Source organism: Aulonocara stuartgranti (genome assembly GCF_965226115.1).
Source record: "Aulonocara stuartgranti genome assembly, chromosome: 11".
Taxonomy (NCBI): Eukaryota; Metazoa; Chordata; class Actinopteri; order Cichliformes; family Cichlidae; genus Aulonocara; species Aulonocara stuartgranti.
The window spans coordinates 11,663,142-11,677,850 of NC_138947.1; the positions used below are offsets into that span (position 1 = coordinate 11,663,142).

The 14,709-nt window shown below is 41.3% G+C and overlaps 1 protein-coding gene across 3 annotated transcripts; it reads left to right on the top strand.

Moving 5' to 3' along the window:
* Positions 1-786: 786 nt before the first annotated feature.
* stx17 (syntaxin 17) lies at positions 787-14,652 on the top strand. Of its 3 annotated transcripts, XM_082552789.1 has the most exons (9): positions 787-982; positions 1,219-1,339; positions 1,432-1,506; positions 3,795-4,003; positions 4,100-4,165; positions 8,628-8,954; positions 9,732-9,782; positions 11,507-11,593; positions 13,784-14,652. In XM_082552789.1, the coding sequence occupies exons 4-9, from the start codon at positions 3,881-3,883 to the stop codon at positions 14,051-14,053; spliced, it is 924 nt and encodes a 307-aa protein (XP_082408915.1). In that variant the 5' UTR covers positions 787-982; positions 1,219-1,339; positions 1,432-1,506; positions 3,795-3,880; the 3' UTR covers positions 14,054-14,652. The 3 variants fall into 3 exon arrangements, with proteins under 3 accessions (XP_082408915.1, XP_082408914.1, XP_082408916.1); XM_082552788.1 differs by lacking the exon at positions 1,432-1,506; XM_082552790.1 differs by lacking the exons at positions 1,219-1,339; positions 1,432-1,506.
* The last annotated feature ends 57 nt before the right edge of the window (positions 14,653-14,709 follow it).

Genomic DNA, 14,709 nt, shown 5'->3' on the forward strand with positions numbered 1-14,709 from the left:
ACCCACTCACGCTGGCTGATCTCACAGTAGAGGAGGGGGAACCCCAGTCTTTCTTCCAAACGCAACACAGACAAAAAATATCACATCTAATGTTTCCTTCCACAGGATTGATGCTGTTTCACGCACGGTAAAAAGCGGTGTGGAAGACGCGCAAGTGTGAACAATCTAGCATTTCTAACTTGTATTTATTTATTTGTAGCACATGTTCATTTTAGTTTAAATGTCTGGCTGGCAAAAAAAAAAGAAAAGAAAAAAAGAAAGGGCCATGACACATTTTTGAAATGTCATACATTTTCACTTTCACGGTGTATTTTAAAAAACAGTATGACCACATATCAGGGCTGAGGCCAGCAGCTTGGAAATGACTAAGCTGTGAAGTCCAAACGCCCGAACAAAACCCCAACCAGCTTAGAAATGTTAAGTAGCCACAAAAAGTTGATATCTGTGTTAATTTAACTGGTCAGTTTCGCTGTTATGTCAGCGTTTATCTTTAACAAAGAACATCAAATATATTGTTTTAAATCTAATAACAATATTCAGATAAATAAGGCTTTTTGGAGGGCAGGGTGAAACTAGTGGCTACTGCATCCTAAATTTTTTAATGTAAGAAATTGAGTGTGCAAATCTTTTAATTTTTTTTAGATGAAGAACAGATGGTAAACAGTCATTTTCCTGAAGCAATAAAATGTGACAGATGGGGGAAATAAACACTACCGTCAGCGGGAGTATTATTTTAGAAACATGTCACTGATTCGCTATCAGAACAGGGATCACGGGGTAGTGATGAGGAACATTATGTTCTGCGGCTGCTGATTGTGGTCGGAAACTATTCGCGGACGTACTGGGAGCTGTTTATAAACAACACCTCTGTCCGAAGAGGCAGCGAGTTGTTGTCTGAACGTTTAAGTTTTTCTTCACAATATGGAGGCTCGCAGTAGTCATTAGCGAGTGTAAATGACTTTGTCGAGTTGTCTTTTTACTGGTAAGTGTCGATGTGCGCCCTGTGAGTTTATGTTTTCAGCAGCGGGCTGATAGCTCCCTGTATCCGGGTGAAGTTACTGAATTAGCTAGTAACTCCGTCTGGGAAGTTTTCTGCCGTTCACAAAGCTCTTGACGTCCTCAGCAGTTAGCTAGTGACACTAATGGATTAATTTAGCGTTACCTGCTGGGCCAGTCTGCTGTCATTAGCCAAACTGAGTGATTTCACTTTCTGTTCAGGGACAGTTCGTGCGACGTGGCCTCGAAATGTGGACTGAAGGGAACAGTAGAAGGCGTCATCAAACACTTTACGTCACTCCGAAGTTAATTGCCATTAACGCTGGAACAAACGAAACAACAAGTAAAATAACCTGGTGTTTTTGTTCTTGTTCTTGTTTTTGTTTGTTTGTTTTGGTATGAATTGCTAATAAGAGTTATATTGCTGTGCAAAAGTTTTGAGCCACTTGTATGTGGGCCTCTGGGGAGAAAATCCAGGACTGACTGTTCCATTGTGCTTTTTCTATTCAGGTATGCTTTTGGAGAATCTGACATTGTATTTGGGATTAATGTCATTGCTGAAAAATTAATTACCTATGGCTTTTTTTTAGGTTTTTTTTTCTTTTTTCTTTTTTTAAAGATATCCCAAGCCCCAAACCATGACAGAGCCTCCAGTGTGTTTTACAGATGAATGTAGACACTCATGATTGTCTCCCTTGAAATTTGTATTCATGAGTCCATTACACCTGTTGCAAATATACATACATACATGCATACATGCATACATGCATGCATGCATGCATGTTTTATTTTCCCAAATTGGTTTTTGTGTAATTTGCCCTTTTTCACCATATTTCTATTCCGTATGAAAGGCTTCTTGACAGCCACCCTTCCACTGAGACCATTTCTAATGAGGCTTCAGTGAACAGTTGGTGACTCAACTAAAGGACCAATTTCATTTATTTCTTTCTCAGGATACACTGCTCACTATGCCGAAATATTCCAAGTTTTTACCTAATGGCTGTTGGGAATCACCATGTTGGTGCGAACACACTATTTTATGCCTGTCAAACTGTGTGAACATTGGATTTTTTATTTTTTCTCATGGATTCGACTAGGGCTGTGCGATATGACCAAAATCTCATATCCGGATATAAGAATTCTATCGTCCCGATAACGATATGTAACATTTTCTGTAAATTCTGTGAATCTCGTGCAGCTTGACTTGCGGGAAGTGTTAACAGCTGCGCGTCATGTAGCTGGAGTCGAGTGTTTTAACAGATGCATGAAACGATACATTTTTTAGCCATAAGTTGTAACAGCCGCCGTTTTCTTTGTGAGTATTTATTACACGGCGTGCTGCGGGGAAAAGGCTGTTCTAACGTTTGAGTCTAAGGTTTATTTTTTAGCACCTGGCGGCTCTTTTTTTTTTTTTACTTCTCATCCGTAAATAATCTGCTCTTTCACGTGATTCAGTTTATTTTGAAAATTCTTAACAGGATCTTGAGCTTTATTGTGAAAGGTTTGTGTGGAACATAAACAAGCGGACACGCGATGGTGTTACCGTCGTTGTTGCTAACCATAAAGCATAAAAACAGGCGCTTGTCCGTCTGTAGTGTGGTTATATTAAATATAAGAGAAAGAGAGAACTTTAAGAAATTAATATAGCCACTACAGTGACCATCAAAACGATGAAAAAAAAATATTGCCGTAAACAGTTTATTTTGTGACACCACGAAATAAACAATAGCATAAAATGAAACGATAGACGTTTCGTCATCCGATATATATCGTTATATCGAACAGCCCTAGATTCGACTAAAACGAGAACAAATTGTGTATTTTTGGGACAGGCTGCCAGTAAAAATGTTTAACCAATTTTAAAATGTTTAATTTAAAATTGGTTATTTGCTAAGTTGTCTGTTTTCTGAAGACATGCCATTGGTTCGTCACTTGATTTAGTGCCTTTGATATGCTTGAATTATACATATATCAGTTTTATTATAAACATCTACAGTACAGTGTGAATACAAAGCTGCAAGCTAGTTATCCTCACCAAAGCCCAAATACATGTCTTCAAATGATAGTTTAAACATTAATATACACGAAAAACTGGAGTTTTGTCTAGTAACTGTCACTGTTTTTTGTTTGCTTTGTTTCTATCATTTATTTATTTTTTGCCATTTTTTTTTTTAATGACAGTATTTACTGTACTTAAAAACATTTTGACTGTGTAAACACTTCTGTTATGCAGTCCTGTGGAAAACTGAGTACACCATTTGATCCAGTAGCTTGTAGATCCAAGATTCCACCACAGAATTTCAATCAGGTTGAGGTTAACTTTGAGCTGTTGCCTCAGCTTGATTGTTGTCATTCTTAGCTGTTCTGTTGTGGATTTGCTGCTGTGCTTGGGGTCATTGTCTTGCTGCATGAACCAATTTGGGCCAGGCTTTATCTGTCAGACAGATGGCCTCACATTTGAATCTAGAATACTTTGATACACAGAGGGGAATGGCTTGTACATGTCTGTTTTCATAAACAAATGCAAAAGGTTAATGACTTAAGCTTAACTATTTGGTGTACAACAGTTTGGCCTGTTTTTTTGTTTTGTTTTGTTTTGTTTTTTAAAAAAAGGATAGTTAAATATGATTTTCTGTCACACCCCAGTGTAAGTAATGGTCTGATCATGGCCACACTTGTGCAAACTGTCTGGTTATGCCGCCGGACGCTGGCCTTTTGAGGTGGCAGTTTTTTCAGACTTACATGTGCTGCTGAGTTTATTAATTTTGTATATTAAAATACTCTGCTGGTATTTACAGTATCTGTGGGCGCAGCGAGATAAAGCTGAGCAGGTGTCTTGTCAAAGTTACGCAGTAGTGTTGGCTGTGGGCAGTCAGCGGGACACATGGCAGAGGAAGGCAACAAGCTGACACTGAGGCGCCTGGAGGCACCGATCCACAAGTTCATTAAAGTGGCTCTGCCCACAGACCTGGAGAGACTGCAGAAACACCATAACAACATACTGAAGGTGACGGCTCAAATCTGGCTGCACACAGGATCACAACCTCACTTTCAAACTCTTACTTCCAGCCTTCAGATAAATAACTCCTAGTTTCTTTCACAGTACCAGCATACCCAGCAATGGGATCGCCTTCATCAGGAGCATATTAATGCCAGCAGAACTGTTCAGGTATGAAGTGATAACCTGTGAAGTAAATAGAAAAGCAGAGGCGTGTTTGTGTGTATGTGTTTGTTTAGTGAATGTGACAATTGTTTAGAGGATGACATGACTCACCGCCTATTGAAATTCCTGAACAAGCATGACTCTGCGTATTATATTTTTTTGTCTCCAAAATGTGCACCCCATGACCTCTTTAAATATCGGATCTTGATGTTTCTGATCTGTGCCTGTCATGTTGTTCCAGTTTGAAGATCGAAGTAAAGACAGAGTAAAAGGGCAGCAACCAGTGTCTTTATCCAGTGTTTAAACAGGCAGCATTTGTTGTGACGTCTGAATGAAGGAGAAATGTGTCAGTCATCGTTATCAAGCCTGTTTGAAATGATCTGTGACTCAAACAGATGCCTTTTGAAGCGTGCCAGTATATTAAAACGAATACTGATTTGTGTGAAATAAGTCACTGAGCAACAGAAAAACAGCAGCTTCGCAGAGACAAGTACTCAACATAAGGTCCAGCTACTTTCAGGCACACCTTTTGCTCTTCCTCAGCAGATAGGGTTGATGGAGTATTGTTATAACTCTGCTGGGCGGGCTGGCAGGCAGGCAGGCAACACAGACACCCAAGTTTATGAATGTGATAACTCGAGAGCGAAGCAATGTAGGACTTTTAAATTGATACCGTAGGTATCGATAAATCCCAGATGACTTTGAATCTCGGTGACCTTGATCTGAAGGTTGAAGGTGAGAGGTCAAGTTTTCTGAAAGTCTTGTGAATGCAATACCTTGAGAACGAGGGGACGTGGGGTTTTGGAATTCATACCTTCAGTGTACTAGGAGGCTGAGGGGTACCACTGGCCACTGCCAGTATTTTTTTTTTTTTTATTTATTGTTTTACAGTTGTGATGGAGGTGATTTGACAGTGAAGTATCCAACAGCAGAAACCACTTTTGAGACTGAAGTCTCCCTCTCTATGTCACCAGCTACGCTGCATGATGTTGATGACAAGAAAATTGCCTCCTGTTGAGCAAATCAATAGCAACGAAATCTGTTCAGCTGGAATTAACAGCATGTGTACATATACACAAACACGTACTTTTGGAAACAGCGTTATCTATATAAATTTACTAAATCAGGACAAGAAAAGAGCTGCTGCTAAACCTAGAATCCATCTTTCTTGTGTTGTGTCCGCATGTGTGTGAACTTGTTCACATAGTGAGTGTGAAATGCCTCAGGGGATGTTGTTGCCTAGAAGCCACCATGTCTCTGAAGGTGAAATAACTCCATACAGGCACACATCTATCCTCTCACCATTACCCGGCGAACCCTCAGGGGTCCACACAGAGTGCTTTCCCATGTCTTCATGGTGTAAATCCAGAGTAGGAGTTTGTCTGCCCTGCTTTAGATGTTTGTCTGTGTGCTTAATGTTCAAACATAGGAAAATAGGTTGGTTTATGTCATTCAGAGTTCCTATTTTGATCATTGGCACTGCATGCTTATGTTGATTTATTTTATCTGTTTGGAAAAAAGCCTGTTTTCCCACCCATCACCATAACATACTCTCTAGCTAGCCTAGCACCAAGCTAACTCCCAAGAGAAGATTGCAGACAGACCTCAGTAGCCCCACTTTTGCCACACGAGCTACTGCAAACACTTTAACACAGGAGAGCAGAGTCTGTACTGTTTTTATTTGCGGCATTTGTGTTTGAACTACATACAGTCACAGTTAATTTGCAGGCTAAAAGGCACATGACCTTTAGTGTGTTGTTTTTTTTTTTTGCTTCTGTGAACAAGGATATGCATATGCATATTCATGTCATGTAATTAGCAGAATGTGTTATTGGCACATCTCTGACAACAAAACAAAAGACAAAAACCTGTGAACCCAGGTCATGCTGCTGCCTGGAGGGATGATCGCTGCGATGTTCCTCAGCCTCATATCTAAAGCTTGCACCACTCTTCTTTTATATTCTGGTAGGAAAAAAAACAAAAACAATATGGGTGCAACAATGTATTGAAATACATGAAAGCGTACATAGAAATACAGAATCTGAGGCATATCAGAGTTTGTACAGTTCTAACAAGCTTGAACGTTAATACTTTGTATGACAACCTTTATTCTTCAACATAGCCTGAACTCTCTTAGCCAGATTTCTTCTCATTCAAAGCTCTTCTTTGGGTGTTGTCTGCCTTTTCTTCCATTCTCTGTCAAGGTGATCCCACACTGCTCCAATAAGGTTGAGGTGCGGGTTCTGGGGAGGCCAGTCCGTGACTGATAGTGATGTGATGTTTGCTTTTCTATCCAATTAAATTAACAGACAACTTAGTTAATTTATGTGTAAACACAACACTAGTTAATCTCTTGAGTTTGGGGCCTTGCTATGCTTGAATTACTCGGTGGTCAGTGCTAAGTGGTTTAAGAAACAAACATTTAATTCAGTTTTATTTATATAGCGCCAAATCACAACTACAGTTGCCTCAAGGTGCTTTTTATTGCAAGGTAGACCCTACAATAATACATAAAGTGAAAAACCCAACAATCATATGACATTCCTATGAGCAAGCACTTTGGTAACAGTGGGAAGGAAAAACTCCCTTTTAACAGGAAGAAACCTCCAGCAGAACCAGGCTCAGGGAGGGGCGGCCATCTGCCGCGACTGGTTGGGATGAGGGAGGAAGACGGGATAAAGGACATGCTGTGGAAGAGAGACAGAGATTAATAACAAATATGATTCAATGCAGAGAGGTCTATTAACACACTGAGTGGTAATCAGTGATAATCGACAGGTACAAGAACACGACTGAAACGGAGTAAAATCAGTCCAAAGACAACCTTTGAATGACCTTCACAAAGTCTGGTGAACTATTGTTCAAGATGACTTTAAAAAATAACAGGACAGTCTGATTGCTTGGAAGTAAAATATGAAGGCTCAAAACCTTTGCATAATACTCTAGTTCACATCATTTTGGCAATACAACACACTGAATATGTGTGTGTTGTATTGCCAAAGAAGTTCATTTAGCCAATTGCTAAATGAACAAGAACTTGTGTTTTCTCTTGAATTCAACTGATGTTATGTGTAAAGTAAAAATCATTTTGTTTCCTATTGTGTGAACGGTTATGTTATATGTTTTTGGGCAGAATTGGTTTCAGTGATGGAATATATGATTGTTTTAGCTGTGAGTTGAATATAGTGAACTGTAAGGCACCTGCTCAAAGCACCAAAGGAAAAAAAAAAGTTTAAAAATCTCATCAGAAGCATGTTTCTTCACAGAAATCATTGAATTCAATTCACTTTTAATTATATAATGTCAACTCACAACAACGGTTGCTTCAAGGTGCTTTATATTGTAAGGTAAAGACCCTACCATAATACAGAGAACTAACATATGACCCCTTATGAGCAGGTGCTGTGGCGACAGAGGGATGGCTCAGGCAGGGGCGGCCAGCTGTTGCCACTGGTTCGGGATAAGGGGAGGGGGACAGGACAAAGTAACCATAGTGGTGTGTAAACGCATAATGAGTGAAAAATGTGCGTCAACAAGAAACATTCATCGTGGGAAGCCCCCATCAATGTAATTAAGAGAGGATTCAGAGTCACATGATCCAGCCCTAACTATATGCTGTATCATCTTAAAAGTAGAGAGTTTGTCTGTCTCCCAAATCCAAACTGGAAGCTGGTTTCACAGAAAGGGGGCCTGAAAACTGAAGGCTCTGCCCCCCCTCTTTTAAATATTCTGGGAACCACAAGTAAACCTGCAGTCAGAGCAAAGTGCTCTTTTTGGGTGATATAAATCATGACCTGGTTGCTCAGAAAACTTAACATTGTGACCAAGAACCATTTTAATTGTTACTGAACTACACCCTGCAGACGTATCACAGTGCATCTACTGATGATGACGTGCTTGTGCTCTTGACAGGGTGACAGGATTTAATGTAAACGTTAAGGACTCCCCATCGGCTGAGCTATAATGTCAGGTAGCTGTGAGCTTCCTTTAGCTGGCAGATGTAGACAGCAGAAAGAAAGTAGTGTGTTTTATTTATTTATTTTTATTTTAAAATGTCACCCGATCATGTTTTGTGCTTTGAACACAGAGTGAATGCCATCTAGTTCCATTAAATGAGGGAAGAAAGAAATTTCACAACTCTCATCCAAACAGTCTTTACAACTGGAGTGTCTGCATGCCAGAGGGAAAATGTATGTTTGATATTGAGATGATTTGAGATGTTACTATTTCCAGATTGGAGATTTTGGATTTGTTATGCCACGTCTGCCTCGTCACATTTTCTATTTTTTTTTTTTTTTTTTTTTTTTTTTTTTTTTTTTCTTGCATGTTTTTGTTTTGGCAGTGACGGCTGTATTTAACCACAGGTTTGCTTGTCCTTCTGGCCGTCCAAGTGTCCCTTCTCCCTCACATTCATACCACTCACTGTCATTCAAACTGAAAAATGTTCTCTTCTTCTGCGCCTCTGCAGCAGCTGAGAGCCAACATGAGAGAGATGGAGAAGCTGTGCACTCGGGTCCGTGCTGAAGACGCCGACGCTCTGGAAGCACTCATCAAGCCGGTCAGAGACAGGGCGTCAGCCGCCGCACAGGACTTCCTCCGTTTGCACTCTAACCCCGAGCCTCAGCCCGCTCCAGCGTCACCACCTGCCACTCATTCATCCAGCTGTGCATCCAGTAGCTGCCACACTGATGACAATACGAGCGACGTACCAGGATTTGGCAGGCAAAGCCAGGTCCAGCTCCCAGAAATCCCTCCTGATCAGAGAGCAGCTGAGTCCTGGGATAACCTGGAAGAGGTATGCACGTCTGGAACAAGCTTTAGTCTGCCAGTCATAGTCAGATATGTTCTAATTGTTAGGTAAGCTGTATGTATGTATGTATGAATGAAGGAAGTCCTTGGGAATATTCACAAATGTCGTGCTTTAAGCCTGTGTGTTGATTATAAATAAAAAAATCATTTGTCTGTTATGGTGGGGTGTTTTTATCCTACAAGTTTTGACTTATTTCTTTGCTGTGATCTCATAGCAAACAAAGAAGTCGATTTATTGTTTCAGGCATGCAATTTCAATCTCTCTTTTTTTTTTCTTCTTCTTTTTTAGGCCTAATAGGATAATAGCAAACCAACAAAACTATGCCTTACATTTGTTGCTGTATCCACAGTCGCTGCTACTGACTGGGTGGTGTTCTGTGGTCCTTTTTAGTGTGCTGATAGAGAAGCGAGGGTGAGGGGTTTCTCGTATGCATGAACTCTCACCTGGAAAAAGACTTTAAAAGCAACACAGCGGGCGTTTTTTTTCACAGGCGACATGTCATAGTTATCAGCATGGTACGAGAACCCTGAAACTCACACAGCTAAATTTAAATTCATGATTTATTTCACATGTATGCCATGATATCTGTTCCTGCAGACACATTTAGATCTATAGCACATCCTAATTAGTCAGTCTCGTTAATGCAGTTATGAATCCCATTCACTGACAGTCTGGACACTTTGTAGCTGTAGATTTGTACGATAAGCACCTCAAACAAATCAATACAGCATTTTAATTTATTTTTTTTTCTCCCCCTTTCAGGATCTGAAGGAGCTGAGCGGTTTGGTGACAGAGTTTTCTATCCTCGTCCATGTGAGTACAAACGCTCAGCTCTGCATTTCTTTGTCTACATGTGTGCACAGCCACCCCTGTGAACAAAAACAATGTGATAGAGGTCTGAGCACCTCCAGGAGGTGGGTGGTGTGTATTTGACCTGTGTGTGTCTGTGTGCGCGTGCTCGCTTGCGTTGCTTGGTAAGGCCCCACTGAGACAAGCTTACACGGAGCAGCTCCAGAGTAGTGCTGGGGCCCCAGAGGCCCTTCAGCGGAGGAGAGATTCAGAAGTAGATGAGTGAGAGTGAAGCAGGGAGAAAGGGGGGGGGCAGGTTTTCACAGGGGGAGGAGAGAGGAGGGGAAACAAGGGATACATCGGAGCAGGTGGAGAACAGACGGCTCAGATTATCAGTCTTATCCTTAGGGATGGAGGGAGGCTGAGTGAAGGAGAGATTAACAGTGAAGAGGAGGGCGGGTAAAGATGTAGCTAGGCTGAAAAAACACAAAGAGGCACGGGGAGGGGGTGTGGCAGAAAGAGCATAGACATGTTGTGGTGTCTCAAGGGTGAAAGGAGCCGTTAGGGGAGTAATATTCCAGCACTCAGCCACAGTGGAAATACTGAGTGAGTGTGAGTGTGTGGTTGTGTCTGTACATGCGTCATGTTTGTGTCTGTTCCGATGTTGGGGCGCCTTCAGGCTTATCTGTATGTTTCTGTGTCTGTACTGAGGCAGAAACACGGCATGAAATTAATTCCCATTACAGTATTATAATAATAGAGCTGTCTGATTGTTTTGGAATTACTGGTGTTAAATGTTATAAACTAACAGCTACGAGGATCTTTTAAACATTCACCAAAACTCATGAACACAGTCAGAACATGGTTAACGTCAAATAACTATTCTAGTCAAGATTCTTTCTTTTGTGAGTGCTGTTATTATATCTGGTTATATTAGGATATTTTTCTTTTAAAATAAAAGTGAACAGTGGGTCATGATCACTTTTAATGGGAGAGTTACATTAACAGTTTTGGGCTTTGGCACTTTTGGTGGAGCTAAAAAAGGAGCTAAAGCTTTTTTTCCCACTTTTTTCTGACATTTTACTGGTTAAATTATTAGTAAAAGCCAAATCTGCAAATTTTTGATTAATCAGAGTAATTATAATAATTGGTTGTTGCCGCTCATTTTATCCCAATTCTCTGTGCCACTGCAGCTTTTAAGCTGGAAAGAAGAATGGTGCAGAAAATGAAAATGTGAAAAATCTAACACACGATCTCTAAGTCTAGGGTTACAGGTTTAAAATCTCCGAAAACCATCACAAAATAACAGGAAGCTTTCACGCGGGTATTCATAAGAGAAGCGGATTTTTAGTTCGCCAGAATGAAAGAAAGAGAAAGAAAGAAACCGTTTTGAGGAAGAAAAATGCTCCGGTTGTTATTTGGTCACTGTGTCCATCCAACCCTCACATGGAGAGAGACAGCTGCCACTCTGAATATTTCATGAGATCTACACAATGCCACACACGCGCGCACACACCATATGACCCCCACCCTCACTGAAATCTCCCTTGAATATACCTGCAGCCTCCAAACACACCCCTCTGTTGTTAACTTGTCCTGCGGAGCAGAATTTGGATGGGTAAAAAAATATCTGCACAACAATTGTGCTTACACGTGTGTCTGTGTGCGCGTGTTTGTAAGTGAATCTGCTTGCTAGCATATGAGTGTGTGTTAATACGTGTTGTGTGTGTCTAACCCCTGCGCATCAGTCCCAGCAGGAGAAGATTGACAGCATAGAGGACAACGTCAACACAGCCGCTGCCAACGTGGAGGAGGGGACCAAGAGCCTGGGGAAGGTGTGTATTAATGTGTGTGTGCTGATAATCTGATGTGTGTGCATGTGTTTGGGAGATGGGGAGATCGATGGCACTTTGCCTCCCAGCCATTCCACAGCGTTTGTCCCTATTGATCTGTTCGAATACGGAGGAAAGCTGCAATTAAGGAAATAGAGAGAGGAGAGGGATGGAGAGAGGCGGGATAAGAGGGGCGACAAGAGACAAGAAGAGAAGTTTGTTTGTATGTTTGCACGTGTGTGTGTGTGTGTGTGTGTGTGTGTGTGTGTGTGTGTGTAGCACTGAGAAGAGGTTTAAATGATTGTTTAATAGTTTTCCAGGAGCAGCACTGCCTTTAGCTTAGCACGCCCTTACACTGCTCTGCGCTGAGTGTAAGTCAGCAGACGACTCAGTGCCCTTCACACGTATCACACACTTGAAATGTCGAAAGGTTTGTGTGTAATACCCAGAATGAATCACCTGTTTTTGTCAAATGGCACACACATGCACGCGCACGCGCACGATGAAAATGAACAATCGTGCTTTTCGGTACAGATTTTCCTGACTTTACATTTAGTTTGAGAAATCTAAGAAGCCGTCCATGTTTGTCTTTGTTTGAGCTCACTGTGGAGTAATTGGACTGTAATTACAAACACTCAGAGATGGTGATGACACACAGTCACACCTGTAAATGCTTACATAACTAAAAAAAACAGCCCTCTGTCATCTGCTTTCCTCTTTTGCTTCCTTTAGGACTATCTGCTTGCTTTTGAGTTTTCTGCCAGCACCAAAATACAGTCAGGGTAAATTTCTTTTTTTGAGATCGTGACGTAGAAAAAAAATGTATTATATCAGCCTCTCTAGCACAGCTAACACTACTCAGTAATCTGCAGAGTAGTTGAGTTTAAATAAAGGGTCAGAACAATATTGACAGGCATCTTGTTTTCATAATTTTATCATTTTTCAGTTAGCTAATGAGTCTGTGTATGAAATGTTTTAAAAATGTATGAAAATTGTCATTAAATTACCCAGACCAGGCTGATTGTACTGTTTTAGCAGTACAATCAGGGATATTCGATTAGCAGCAAAAGCATCTTTTGGAAGAAATCAGGCAAAATTTATTATTTTATTAAGATTTTCTACCTTAAAGTGGACTTTAAATTGTGAATCAACCAAGTAAAAAGCAAACAAAAACATCTCTGTAAATTATTTGAGCTCTACATCAGGGTCTGTGCATACAGACTGATTAAACAAAAACCCTGTGCTGTTAACAGTCAGGACACACTGACCTTTAAACTTTTTTTCAATAAAGCATTCTTTTTAAGCAGTTTCTTTAAAATTAAATTGACCCAAATAAACTAAACGAAAGCTGACCTCTCTGTAAGGTCACGGGTAGATGGAGTGGGCCGCACATTAGAGGAGGTTGTGGAGAGATAAGGCGGGTGCGAAGGACGTCAGATGTTTTAACGCATTTGAAAGCTTGTAATCTGTCATCAGGTCAAACGGCATTACACACAGACACAGACTCATAGTCACACACGACACCCACGCTTCCTCCACCCTCCACACCTGCACCCAGACTCCTTTTAACTCAGCTCAGATGAAATTAACATTCCCTCAACTGCCACAGGGGTGGGGACAAGCGATGCCAGCTTTTGAACTAGATTAATTTAATGGTGAAGTGTTAATCAAGTGAGTGTCCGCGTGTGTGTGTGTGTGTGTGTGTGTGTGTGTGAGTGTGAGTGTGAGGTTGGTCAGGGAATCAGTCATTAATTGCCATCAGCAAAGAGCACCTTCCACTCTGATGATAACAGCTGTAATAACACACACAGCCCACATCTCTCTGATTGTTTTTTTCCTAAATGGAGATAATGAAAACGCTTTGATGCAGCCGTGGAAGTGACGGTTTACATTTACATACGCAAGGCTGTTTGTGTATTTATTTTCTAATATCTCCCTTCTTCTGTGAGTTGATGTGTGATCATGAAAGACGCATCCAAACTCTATCGCTGTCTTGAAGCCACAAAGTACTAATGCCACCAAAGAAAGGTGTGTGTGTGTGTGTGTGTGTGTGTGTGTGTGTGTGTGTGTGTGTGTGTGTGTGTGTGTGTGTGTGTGTGTGTGTGTGTGTGTGTGTGTGTGTGTGTGTGTGCGCGCGCGCGCGCAGCGGTGTTAAATTAAACTAGAACATATCTCTTTTTCCTGTCTCTCCAGGCAGTTGGCTACAAGTTGGCGGTGTTGCCGGTTGCCGGGGCGCTGCTGGGCGGTGTATTAGGAGGCCCACTTGGCCTGCTGGCTGGCTTTAAAGCTGCAGGGGTAGCTGCCGCCCTGGGAGGCGGCGCCCTGGGGTTTGCTGGTGGCAACCTGGTCCACAAACACCGCCGAGCCAAAGTGGATCTACAGATGAAACAGCTGACGGCGACGCCATCACCGCCACCATCAACACCACCAACAGATGAACCAGAGGCGAGGAAGGACAAATGACCCATCAGCCCCTGGTGTTCCACTGACCTATCACTGACGGTCCTGTATTGACTGACCAATGAACACCTCTGGTGTTGTTGAGCTTCAGAGAGACTGAATGTCGGGTGCTCGCCTTAAACATCGCTGTTACCAAGCACTGTGTAAAACAATTATGTAATGACGGCCTTAATTAAGAGTCACCTGCTGATGTTCCAGGGTGAATGGTGTTTCTGTGGGGATGTTTGTTTTATACACCACTGATTTTATGTTCTGAACACAGCACCAGTTTATACTTCAGGGTTTTTTTGTTTTTTTGTGCTTTTTGACTATTGAGCACAACTCTCTACTAAAAACAATGTTCAGCACTCAAATCAAATTACTTTAAGACGTTTTTATCAGACCCTACCAATAATGTGAGCAGTTAATCCATGTTGCTTAGGCTCATTTCCAGGGTGTTCAGGTTTACCGATGGCTATGCCTCAGTTGTTTGATGCAGATAGTAATGTGAACAGCTTTGTGTAAATTTAAGTGATACTTGGTTTTTATAAATTATATTGATGCACAAAGTGCTTCTGTCCATACCTTATCCTGCTGCTGCCAAATAAAACATTTCTTTTTAACACTGGCTCTTCATTGGATAAACAGAATGAACCGCAGAAATGACAAAGCTGTAGACA